At 35.9% G+C, this 12,741-nt stretch overlaps 2 protein-coding genes across 2 annotated transcripts in view; both read left to right on the top strand.

Annotated features, from left to right (window-relative positions):
* The window catches only part of LPCAT4 (lysophosphatidylcholine acyltransferase 4), an 89,546-nt gene that overhangs the window by 8,912 nt on the left and 67,893 nt on the right, over positions 1-12,741 (top strand). The window lies entirely within an intron of this gene.
* Positions 10,455-11,405, top strand: LOC102532001 (olfactory receptor 4F3/4F16/4F29-like). Its single transcript, XM_006201601.3, has one exon. The coding sequence runs from the start codon at positions 10,467-10,469 to the stop codon at positions 11,403-11,405; it is 939 nt and encodes a 312-aa protein (XP_006201663.1). The 5' UTR covers positions 10,455-10,466.

Here is a 12,741-nt window from a genome sequence, read left to right as displayed (position 1 = left end):
CTTTGGAGGAGTTCAAAGGGGTCATTCTAGAATGCCAAAATTAGTTTCCATCAAAGAAAGAGTATTGATAGTGATATAGATGTAAATTATGTGTAGATAATCCATCTCTGGCATTACCAGGCTACCTGCCTTGTAGCCCCACATGATTTCAAGTAGAACCTTGTTTTAATTTTATATGAGTTCATCCACAACTTTTTAAGCTAAAATGAGAATGATTTTTTTTATCGGTTTATGCTGTAAGTCAGTCTTGTCCAGTTAGAAGCCAAACGATGACTTATTTGAAAATTTAGTTTTACCCTTTTTGTTGTCTCTTATTTCAGCTATTACTTTGTATATTTTCAGTGTGTTTAAATACAGATTTGTCTATATTATCTGGCTTTTTAGCTTATTTTTGTGTTTTAAGATGAGTCATTGATAGTGGCTGCACCCATACTAGGTTTTAATTTTCTAGATGTCACTAGTTGTGAATAGGAACAAATAACCCTCAAGTAAGATATTCATTACCTGTGATTTGCCAAGGTGGGAAAGGAAAAGTGGAGAAAATTTTAATTATGAACAATTACTCCTATAGCTGTGCCAGCTCCAAAGACAAGGAATAGGGTTCTTTCTCCCAGCAAGAGAAAGAGCAAAAGAGGAGAAAATAAAGTTTCATCTTCCCACGATACATTTTTATCTTTGTTCTACAGCTTTTCTGATACACACACACACACGCATTATTTCTTTTGACTTTTAATGTGATTGTTTTCCTTGATAATCTGGCAATTTTATGCATTGTTTTATGAATGCATAAATATCCATTCTGGAGCAAAATAATTTTGCCTTTCAAGAATTTGTGACTTGATAAATCCTTTATAGGTATACCTTTTTCTAGACTTCCTCCCTCCCACCTTCAAAATCAGCTTCTGCTTATACAGAGCATTTGAGGTAAAGGCACTATAAGATACCTTGACAATGTTTCTGTTTATCTGTATTATATCAGGGTCAACTAGAGAAACCTGACTTATACTGAATCAGCCTCAGGACTCAACTGAATATTTATAACTTTATTTCACGAAGAACACGCGCAAAGCAAATCCCTCTGGGATAGCAGTTTCAATATTCTTGCAGACCAAGTGCTCTGCAGTGAGGCAGTTAGATTTGGCCAATAGCTACCCCAGAGGAAGATTTTTTTCCTCTCTTATGAACATCCTTTGATTGGACTGTAGGAAAGACTGGTTTTTTACCTCAAGTAATCAGGTCGTGCCTAGGCAACAGGGAAATAGTTCCTGTTAGGAAAAACTGAGAATGACTTGGAAATGGGCAAAGAGATTGCTGGGCGCCCTTTCAATGGAATACTAGGCATTGCCTGCATACTGGGATCTTCTGGGACTATATGGTTCTTTGGAATGTGGACCTTTGTCTTTGACTAAGCTATTTTTTTTAACTTTTTTTATTGAGTAATAGTCATTTTACAATGTTGTGTCAACTTCCAGCGTAGAGCACAATTTTTCAGTTATATATGAACATACATATATTCATTGTCACATTTTTGTTTTTGCTGTGAGCTACCACAAAATCTTTTATATATTTCCCTGTGCTATACAGTATAATCTTGTTTATCTATTCTACATTTTGAAATCCCAGTCTATCTCTTCCCACCCCCGCCCCCTTGCCAACCACAAGTTTGTATTCTATGTCTGTGAGTCTATTTCTGTTTTGTATTTATACTTTGTTTGTTTGTTTGCTTTTTAGATTCCACATACGAGTGATCTCATATGGTATTTTTCTTTCTCTTTCTGGCTTACTTCACTTAGAATGACATTCTCCAGGAACATCCATGTTGCTGCAAATGGCATTATGTTGTCGGGTTTTATGGCTGAATAGTATTCCGTTGTATAAATATACCACATCTTCTTTATCCAGTCATCTGTCGATGGACATTTAGGCTGTTTCCATGTCTTGGCTATTGTAAATAATGCTGCTATGAACATTGGGGTGCAGGTGTCTTTCTGAAGTAGGATTCCTTCTGGATATATGCCCAGGAGCGGGATTCCTGGGTCATGTGGTAAGTCTATTCCTTGACTAGGCTATTTTATAATTCTATTGAGATAGAATTTAAATAGTAGAAAACCAATGACAATGCTTGTATGTCCTGTTCAAGAAATGGAAATGATTTCTGTTCTTGGCAATGCAAATACATTTCTGCCAGTATATGAGTCTCTGTAAGTCAAATCCCCGTTTGTACTGATTTTTAACATCTTACTAGGTCCTTCATTAATTAATAATTTTGTATGATTGTCATGATTTTAGCTTTTTGACAATGATCGTCTAACCTTTCTATCCTTGCCAGCTAGCCCTGCACACACATGTGCAGAATGTGAATAAGTGACATGACCTAGGCTGCCCCTTACCTACAATAGAACACCAACAACTGGGCCAGCAGGTGCTGCTTACCTAACACATCTACCTGGATACTGCCAAGTAAACAGTAAAATTCAAACACTGTTTTCAGAATTAGAGACAGAGTCAGATCGTGGACTTTCAGCTTTAACAGATTTAGTCTCTTTCTCCACTTTTCCTCTGAACTACCAGTCTTTGATTTTTCAGTCTGTGGCTGGACTGGATTTAATAAAATGTTTCTATTGAACATTTTTTTCTCTTAATTTTTTTCCATGTAATTGCTTTTATTTATTTATTTTTAACATTTTTTAATTGATTTATAATCAGTTTACAATGTTGTGTCAAATTCCAGTGTAGAGCACAATTTTTCAGTTATACATGAAAATATATATATTCATTGTCACATTTTTTTCTCCCTGAGCTACCATAAGATTGTCTCTTAATTTTTATTTCATCACACCAAGAAAATGGAAATTGAGACTAGTAAGACTCGAAGACAAGTGCTTTTTTAAGACTCCTACACTAGTGACTCCTTCAACAGATTTTAGTTGGGGTTTTTACTGAGATATGGCTTACAAAATATTTGTTAACTTAGACTGGGATGGTGGTACAGCTTGTGCATTTTCAACATTCTGGTGACTTTTTTCATGACTGGCAGCTCTAGTTCAAAATATGGTATCTGAAATTCAGCAACCTCCAATGGAGGGTAATAGAACAGATTACTTTAGTGCTGAATCACATGTGCACCAAAAATTAGAGCTCGAACCCTTTCTTTGAAGTTTTCAGTAAGAGCTACCTGTCTTTGCAGCCAATCTCTAATTTGGGACACAGCCAATTTGTTTTGTTTTGTTCTGGGTTTCTTTTTCCTGTAAATTTGCTGGAAGCATTAATGAGACAAGGAAAAGGAAATTGATGAAATTACAGAGTAAGGATCCAAGGTCATATGATGCTGTGAAAAGCCATACTTTTTCACTCACGAACTTTTATGAGACTCTGTGTCTGAAAGCAGTTTTACGGTGGGGAGGGTATAGCTCAAGTGGAAGAGCATGTGTTTAGCATACACAAGGTCCTGTGTTCTATCCCTAGTACCTCATTAAAAAATAAATAAATAAACAAACTTAATGACCTCCCCCAACAAAAAAACTAAAAACTTTTAAAAAATAATAAAAGCAGTTTTATGAATTGAGAAAAGAAAATAGAAGCAATAAATTCTGAGGAGTAATAAATTCTTAGGCGCAAAATCAAATCACAAGCAGTAACCACCCTGAACCATAGCTAACCAGTCACTGTAGAAAAATATTCTGGAAGTACCTCAAAGAATTGAAAATACCTACCAGGTGATCCAGCAGTCCCACTCAGGGCATATACCTGAAGGAAATGAAATCACTATGTTAGAGATATCTCCACTCCTGTATTCATTGCAGCATTATTCACAATAGCCAAGACATGGAAATAATTTAGTGTCTATCAATGTATCAGTAGATAAAGTAGCTGCGAGATTAACAGGTAGGTAGGTAATAGATGCATAGATATTGGCATCTTATTCAGTCATAAAAAAGAAGGAAATCCTGCCTTTTGCAACAATATGGATGAACCTTAAGGTATTATGCTAAGTAAAATAAGTCAGGCAGAAAAAAACACCATATGTTCTCCATTATATGTGGAATCTAAAAAAGTCAAAGTCAGAGACAGAGAACCAAATGGTGATTTCCAAGGCTTGGTGGGTGGAGGACATGGGAAGATGAAGATGTTGTTCAAAGGGTACAAACTTCTAGCTGTAAGATAAATATGTTCTGGAAATCTAATGTACAGCATAGTGACAACAGTCAACAAAATTGTATTATATACAAAAAGTTGTTAAGAGAGTAAATCTTAAATGTGATCACCACACACACAAAAATGGTAAATATGGAGGCAATGAGGTGTTAACTAACTTATTGTGGTAAACACTTCATAATGTGTATGTGTATCAAATCATTAAATTGTACACTTTAAACTTACAAAATATTGTATGTCAATAATATCTCAATAAAGCTGGGGGGAAAGCTACAGTATTTACAAGGACTCCTACAAAGAAATTTTAGTGTGATTGCTGAATTAGATATAAAACTGGTTAATGTTCAACAGGCCATCAATATCTGGGGTTACCTCTTCGACGGGACAGAAATTATGTGCATCTCTACTGACAAAAAGCTATAAGTGAAAAAGGGAACTTAACTAAGTCTATACCCCTTAATAAATACTTACTAGATGAATTAAGTGTATTCCCCTAGGTAATTTTTGGGTAAACTTCATATAATATAATATTGAAAGAATGTACCCCAAACTTTTGCGTTCAACTTTTGTATTTTTTATGAGTTTGTTGTCCTGTTAATTTTCTTCCTTTATGATTTGTCACTTCATTCTATTTATTTGCTTTTTACCATTCTACTACATTTGAATTACTAGAGCAGAAGAAGGTTACGTCAGCAATTATTAATTTATACTCCTTTATTTAAAATGTATTTTGTTTTAATGATTTTCATAATTAACATATTTTAAACCTAATAAAATTGTATTGAGGACCTTATTTTGAATTAAATAAACTTACTGCACTTAATTGCATGTCCTTGTATTAACAGTCTTCTTGTGAATTATTCTGTATTATTCAGATTTGCTGTACTCTAACAATTCTCGTGATTGGTTTCCTATTGTTTCTCCAGGAAGTAAAGTGTATGGACACACATCTCTTCCTCTCCATCTCTGTTTCCACCCTGTCTCTGTTCTACTCTGTTTCTAATCCAGGTGTTCCCATCCTTTTCCATTATTCTAACTTTCATATTTACTTACGCTTGCTGCTTAGTTGTTGTTTAAACCTTTGAACACAACATGAGACTTAGTTGACAAAATGTATCAAGATTTCTGAGTTCTGCAACTTTTTTCAGGAAAGTTTTGGACTTTTTTCCATTTAAAAATTAGAAAATAAATTTTTCTTTCACTACAGATTCCCCTGGGTCCTTTAATAAAATAAAGATTTAAAATGTATAAAGACAAAATGGTAAATCTTTATTTTTTATAAGAAAATTACACACCTCTCTTTCCCTCCCTCATAATCCTATGAGACAATTCCCTTGGCCTGATGACCTCAGTCTGAGCATCCCAGAACTCTGATGCATCACTTGGTCACCACCCTCTACTAAAGCTCATTAGTCATTTCTCTCACAATAGCAGTGTTTTAAATAGCTTCTTGTCCTAGGGAAGGTTGGTGGAAAGAAGTGGGCAATGCTTGTGCACAAGAGAAATTTTAGTTTGTGGAACTTCTCTGACTCCCTGACCCTGAGGTATCTGAGATCTTTGGATAGATTAGGTAGGTAGTGGTGGTGGAGAGGGGTGGAGGGGCTGGTGGACTATACTCTACCCCAAGAGGAATCTCCTTCTCAGGTTCCTATGCTTCCAGAGAGGGAGGCTGTAAACAATGAGCAGGAGCAGAAATTGTATAGAGAAAGGCACATGAAAGAAAATGATGTTGATTTTTTTGTAGTTTTATTGATAAGTAGTTGACATACACCACTCTATAACTTTAAGGAGTACAGCATGATGATTTGATTTATATATATATATCTGGGGTTACCTCATATATGTTACACACACATATATATAGTGAAATGTTGGGTTTATTTAACATCCATCATTTCGTATAGGTACAATTAAAAGAAAAGAGAAAAAAATTCTCCTTATGATGAGAACTCTTAGGATCTGTTCTCCTAACAACTTTCCTATGTACCACACAGCAGTGTTAACTCTAGTCACCACATTGTAGTGAAGTTGATTTTTAGTGGGAATCCAATTTGGAGAATCAAGATGGGGAAAAAAGTAGTTACCACAAGCTGGCAATTGCTGTCCCTGCTTTTAAGATCTCTGATCTGTATTCTGTGTTCTCCATAAACCAGGTCATCTTTGATTCACTTGCTGTATTGCCCAGAGTGTAAATTGGTTAAAGAATTTCAGTGTGACCTCTAGCCCCCAAAGATCTCTATCTCTTTTGATGCTCCATTCTGTTTATTATACCAAATACATGTGTTACTTGAAAATTCTAAGTATTAAGTTCCTGAGTATTTCTGAATGGTATCACAAAAATATTCCATCTAGCTTTTGTCCAAGTTTGTGATTCCAAGCTTCATCAAGACTCTAACAGTTGCTTGGAAATTTTATCTTTTAATAGATTATAGATTTCTACCACTCTACAAATTTTGTGCACATAGCATATTGTCTTACTTTCCACATTTTCCCCGAAAAAAGCTTTTCTTCTATATTATTGAAATTGTAATTTCTGATTTTTCTTTCTCCACTTGGTCACCATTTGTTATCTCTCTACAATCTTGATTTTCCATTTACTGTTTGATTTCACCTGCTATCCTTAATGGCACCAAAGATATCTCAGCCCAAAATCCATGCCTTTTTCTTAGGCCTTTTCTTTTTGATCTCTTTGTGGCATGTGAAAGTAAGAGCTATTACTTCTTTCACATTCCTTTCTCCCTTATTTTTCTTGTTGTGCACAGAAACAGGGCTTTTTAGAGGCAAATAATATATAAAATAGTGGTAATAGTAATGTAATAAGGATGGTGACAAGTACAAGATACTTGTTTTTTTGGGGGCCTTGCACGGATTCTCCATTAACTTTCTTTTATCTCTTTATATATCATCCTTTAAACAAATCAGTTTTCTCATGAATTCAAATTTGAATGACTTACAGATTTTTGATTCTACCTGGGATCTTTCTGGCTTGTCAACTATTACAGTTTCTTATGAATAAACTGCCTCTTGATTTTGGTGACTCTTTTACTGGCACCAAAACCTCAGTGTATTTTGGTTCTTTCCCATTCTAGTGAGCAACCACTTTTCTCCCTCTTACCTTGTAGCAATAACAGGTAGATTTAAATCTAGGCTCTGCCACTATTAGCTATGAAATCTTAGGTAAGATAATTTATGTATGTGTTAAATGTTTACATGTGTAGGATGGACTATTTTTCTGAGTTAAATAAGATTCTTTTTTTTCCAGCTTTATTGAGGTATAACTGATATATCACATTGTGTAAGTTTCAGGTGTACATTTTTAAAAATTCTTATTTAAAATTCACAATAGGAATAATTGTTTGAGGTTATGAACAAATAACCATATTTTTCATGATTCAGTCAAATAGCAATGGATTTGGAATCAGAAGGCCTGATGTTTGGTTCCAAACTAAGTAACTCTTTGTCTTGGGATAAGTTGCTAACTTCTCTGAATTTGAGATTCCTCATCTACAAATGAAAATAATTCTACTATTGGAAATATCTACCCAACATCTAATCATAAGAATCTAATATGTAAAAATACTTAGTAAATATGTGCCAAACAGATAATGTATGCTTTTCTGGCTCTAAAATTCCATCATTAACTATTTCAGGAATTTTTGAAATATGATTTAAGAATATCTCTATTTTCTTCTGTGACTTTTAAGAATGGCATGGAAGACAACTACTAATTATATCAAGAAATATGTAAGTTCTCTGCTCTGCTGGCTGCTGTTGAAACTGTTGCTTATCTCTCCCTCCCTTGCTCCCTCCTCTCTTTTCCTTTTACATGCTTCTGGTGTTTCTTAAAACTACAGAAGTTAAGCCATGGACCACTATATAAGCCTTGAAATGAGTTTTTCCTACTGCACAGCTGGAAATTTATACCAAGAATATCAGGCACTCTCTTGAGAGTGGTTGAGAAATGTGTTTATGCTCAGTTTTGATTTTGGAAACTTTCTTTGTTCCTACTGGACTTAATGTGAAAATATGGTGGAGTAGGAAAACAGGCACTGTGAAAATTATAGTCTAGGAAAAAAAAACAGCTTTACTTCAGAGATCTTTGCTACTTATTTCATTCAGTATTTTAAGAAACATAAGAGGCAGAAGAAATGGTCTTTATCCTCCTCGAAGTTACAATATATTTCAGGAGAGAAAATCTGTAATATTAGAGCTATTGAAGAATTATGATAAGTAGCAAAAGATTTGCTCTAAATAAGGGATCAGTTATTTTCTTTTCTCAGAATCCCTTCCCCTCTCCTCTCAGCTTATTAAACTCCTACTGAGTTTTCAGACTCACATCAAGTCCATTCTCCAATGTAAAGCTGACTCTAAATTTCCCAATGCTCTCTGTCCTTCCTGGCCAACAACAAACACCTGGAGCTTCTCCTGTGATATCATATTTTAGATGGAGAGTTATTACTTTTCAATTAAAATTTAAGTTTCCTGACTTCCAGTAATAAGAGAGGGAAGAGATTAATATAAAGTAGAGTTACTAGGGAAATTTTCATGGAAGAAATGGGGTTTTGCTTCACCTTTAAAGGATGAGCAGTGACTGGAAATGTTCTTACGTTGCACTGTGCAGTGCATAACCACTAGCTACACGAGGCTGTTGAGCACTTGAAATGTGGCTACTGCAACCGAGAAAGTGGATTTCTGATTTCATGTAATGGCCACATGGAACTAGTGGCTGCTGTTTTGTGCTGAGTAGGGGTTGGCTTATGTCTTCTCAGTCTACTTTTCTGCCATGTAGACTCTGGAGCCATATGTGGACTAGAAAATCTAGATTCTCCGTCTATAACTGGTTGCTTGTTCCTTTCTGGACCACTGTTTTCTCATTTGTAAATGATTAACTTGGACTAAATAATCACTAGTGAAATTTGCAGGATAATTTTATGACCAGTCTCACTCATCATGCACAGCTGAGGGGTGTGTGTGTACAAATGCCTACCTTAAAAGGCAAAGTTTGGGATCCATTTTTTCTGTTGCTGGGTTTCTCTTGCCTTTTCACTTACAGCCCTGAGGCTCTTTGTGTGTCCATGTACCTTTATTTTACCAGCCCTTAACTGTTTAGGCTGCAGCCTCCCCCTTTTCTCAACTCATCTAGCTTTTAGCTGCACATCTAAATATTATAGGAGCAGGAGGGCTTAACACAGACATGTTTGACCCACTAGCAAGAGAACGTATCTTCCATGGTAACAGTGTATTCCCTGCAAAACTGAGTAAGAACAGGAGAGGTTCATGTAGTACCCCACAGTTCGGGTCAGGAAAGAGACTGGGCATTAGATCCCAGACTATTGGGAGATTTGAAGAAGGGAGATGAGATAGGAAGGATAAAAGGGACTAAGGGAGAAGGAGAAACAGGAGAGGAACAATGGTTCTATGATAATTATGACGTTAGTGTGCATTTCTTCATCCCCAGCAAATTCTAAAAGTAGGGGTCCAATAGCTATAACCAAGCTATATCACAAACCTCAGGGATTGTGAAGAATCTCATGAGATAGATCAAATTGGCTACCTTACCTTCCTTGAACTTCCTATAACAAGCCCCTGGCCAACCTTGCACTTCTTGGCCCTGTCCTGGCTGATAAGCACCCTACTAGGTAATTTCACTTGTACCTGAGCACCTATTCAGATACCCTGTGCCGTGAATATCTATTCTACCCCTTCCTTGGACCTGTCTAGTCTAGAGTCACCCCTGTTGTCTGTACCTGGTTCTCTTATGCTCACCTCTACTCTGTGGGCATTACAAAAACAATTGTAGATAGTAACATATAATGACTCAAGAGGGATATTATATGCCTGAGATTTCTTAGTCTCACCTCACAACTTGAATGGCTGAAGAATTGTTTAAAGAACAATTTTAAAATAGAACTAGTTCTTTTTGGGGGGTTCTGACAAATGCCGCCTGCACTTCTTCTTTCTTCTTCTCTATGTGATGCACTGTACCACCTTCCTTGCGCCTCCCAATCCTTACCATGCACATCTACTATGTTCTCATATTTGTTCTACTCTCTTGTGCTTATAGATGAATAGTCCGGGGGGCTGTAGTAAAAGGGATATTGCATGTGGACGTGACCCAATTGCTTTAGGTGACGACGAGTGAAATGCTTACTTAGTGATGATACGGCCTTCAAAAAGAATTGCGGGGATTTACATTCTTCATCGTGTCAATATCCTTGAATAAATAATCATTATAATATAGAATTATTAACATTCTTATTTAAGTTTCTTTTCCCTTTCTTTTATCTGGAAACATTCCAGCTGATAAATCAATGGATGGAACAAATTACTCTATGGTGTCAGAGTTTGTATTCCTGGGACTCACCAATTCCTGGGAAATACAATTCCTCCTCTTTGTGTTCTCTTCTGTTTTTTATGTTGCAAGCATGATGGGAAACTCCCTCATTATTCTCACTGTGACTTCTGACCCTCGCTTACACTCCCCCATGTACTTTCTGTTGGCCAACCTCTCCTTGATTGACCTGGGAGTTTCTTCTGTCATTTCTCCCAAGATGATTTATGACCTTTTCAGAAAGCGTAAAGTCATCTCCTTCGGTGGCTGCATCACTCAAATCTTCTTCATCCACAGCATTGGTGGTGTGGAGATGGTGCTGCTCATCGCCATGGCCTTTGACAGATACGTTGCCATATGTAAGCCTCTTCACTATTTGACTATTATGAGCCAAAATATGTGTATTCTGCTTCTGGTTGCTGCATGGATAATTGGCTTGATTCACTCTGTTGTTCAACTGATTTTTGTTATTAAATTGCCATTCTGTGGCCCTAATATATTAGATAGCTTTTACTGCGACTTTCCTCGGTTCATCAGACTTGCCTGCACAGATACCTACAGGCTAGAGTTCATGGTGACAGCCAACAGTGGGTTTATATCTCTGGGATCATTCTTCATATTGATTGTCTCCTACATTTTCATCCTCATCACTGTTCAGAAACAGTCTTCAGGGAGCTCATCTAAGGCCCTCTCCACTTTGTCAACTCATGTCATGGTGGTGGTTTTGTTCTTTGGTCCTTGCATCTTTGTTTATATCTGGCCTCACTCCACATCACACCTAGACAAATTCCTTGTTGTTTTTGATGCAGTTCTCACTCCTTTTTTAAATTCAATCATCTATACATTCAGGAACAAAGAAATGAAAGTGGCCATGAGGAAAGTATGCAGTCAATTTATTAATTATAGAAGGATTTCCTAAATGCCAAAGGTATTATGTCTCCTTTCTGACTTGGAATAGCATTAAATTTCTATTATTTTAATATCAGGAATTACAAAGTACTTTACTAATATATTAAGTGTCCCAGCTTAAAATAGCATGGTTTTTTAAAAAATCTTAACTGAGAAGTTGTGTTGCTGCCTATGGTTGGAGAAGGCATGTGGTATGGTAAAAAGTGTTTTCTGGAGAAGACCAATTGCTTGTCTCTCAGAAGACATTACCTTGATGAATATACTGTGGTCTAGACTTCAAAATTTAGTCTCTTTAATGTCAGAGTGAGTTATGTAAAGGAGTGCTGTTTGACATTAAATAAATTTATATTAGATGAAAGTATATGCATCAAGATCCCCATTTATTAATTTGCCACCAAAAAATCAGGAAAATGGCCTGACCTTTCACATAGCTATAACTCAGTTTTTCACTGTGGGGAAATTTCACTGTAGGAAATTTGTTAGTCAGGTGGTGATATGAACATTAATGAGCAGGGAATCAGAGCAAGAAACATTAGCTACATTATTCAAATATTTAATCATATCAGATTTTGTTGCTTAATACCTTATCTCCCTACTAGGATATGCCTGTCATCACATTTCAAAAATAAGATCCTTAGGCCAGGAGTTTTACCTGGACAGTGCTGGTTTGTCATCACAAGGTTTACCTTTTGACTCTTATTCATACTATATCACAGGCTCTAGTACTGACAGAGTCATTCTTCTTTCTATATGTAACCAACCAGCTTCTTCCTTTTCTTCTGCTGGCAGGACTGTTCCTGTTGGATTTGAATGATTTGAGTCATTGCAAACTAAATTTTAGTTTGGGAGATATTTTATATAGGACTGTATTTAGTGGAATGAGGGACTTGCATCAACAAATTTATAAATATCAATTCATACCCATTTCAGTAAAGAAGAACCAAGGTTCATTCTGAGAGATGTAGTGCAAATGACTCTGATCCTTATACATCCTTCTACATAGTCCATTCATCTTAACTGATTTATCATTAGTCCTTTGGTCTTATAAGTGGCTCTTATTTACTTTATAACTTATGATATTTGATAATTTGTTTGTCTTTTTTAATTTCCATTCCCCTTATATTATTTATTCATTTTTTGAGTCATTTTTTTGGACCCTTGGAAAACCAATACCTGTATATCAGTTTCTTTGATTTTTGTATGCTAGTACCTTTTCAGGTGTTATTAATCTCAACTCTTTGAATTACATGTGTCAGGAATCCAATCAAAATAAGCTTGAAGCAAAAAATATAATTATCAGAGTAATGCAAATTAAAACCACAATGAGGTATCCCCTCATGCCAGTC

The sequence above is a fragment of the Vicugna pacos genome, chromosome 6, assembly GCF_048564905.1.
Source record: "Vicugna pacos chromosome 6, VicPac4, whole genome shotgun sequence".
NCBI classification, from domain to species: Eukaryota; Metazoa; Chordata; class Mammalia; order Artiodactyla; family Camelidae; genus Vicugna; species Vicugna pacos.
The sequence above is the reverse complement of the archived record's forward strand: the minus strand, read 5'-3'. Positions and strand labels throughout refer to the sequence as shown.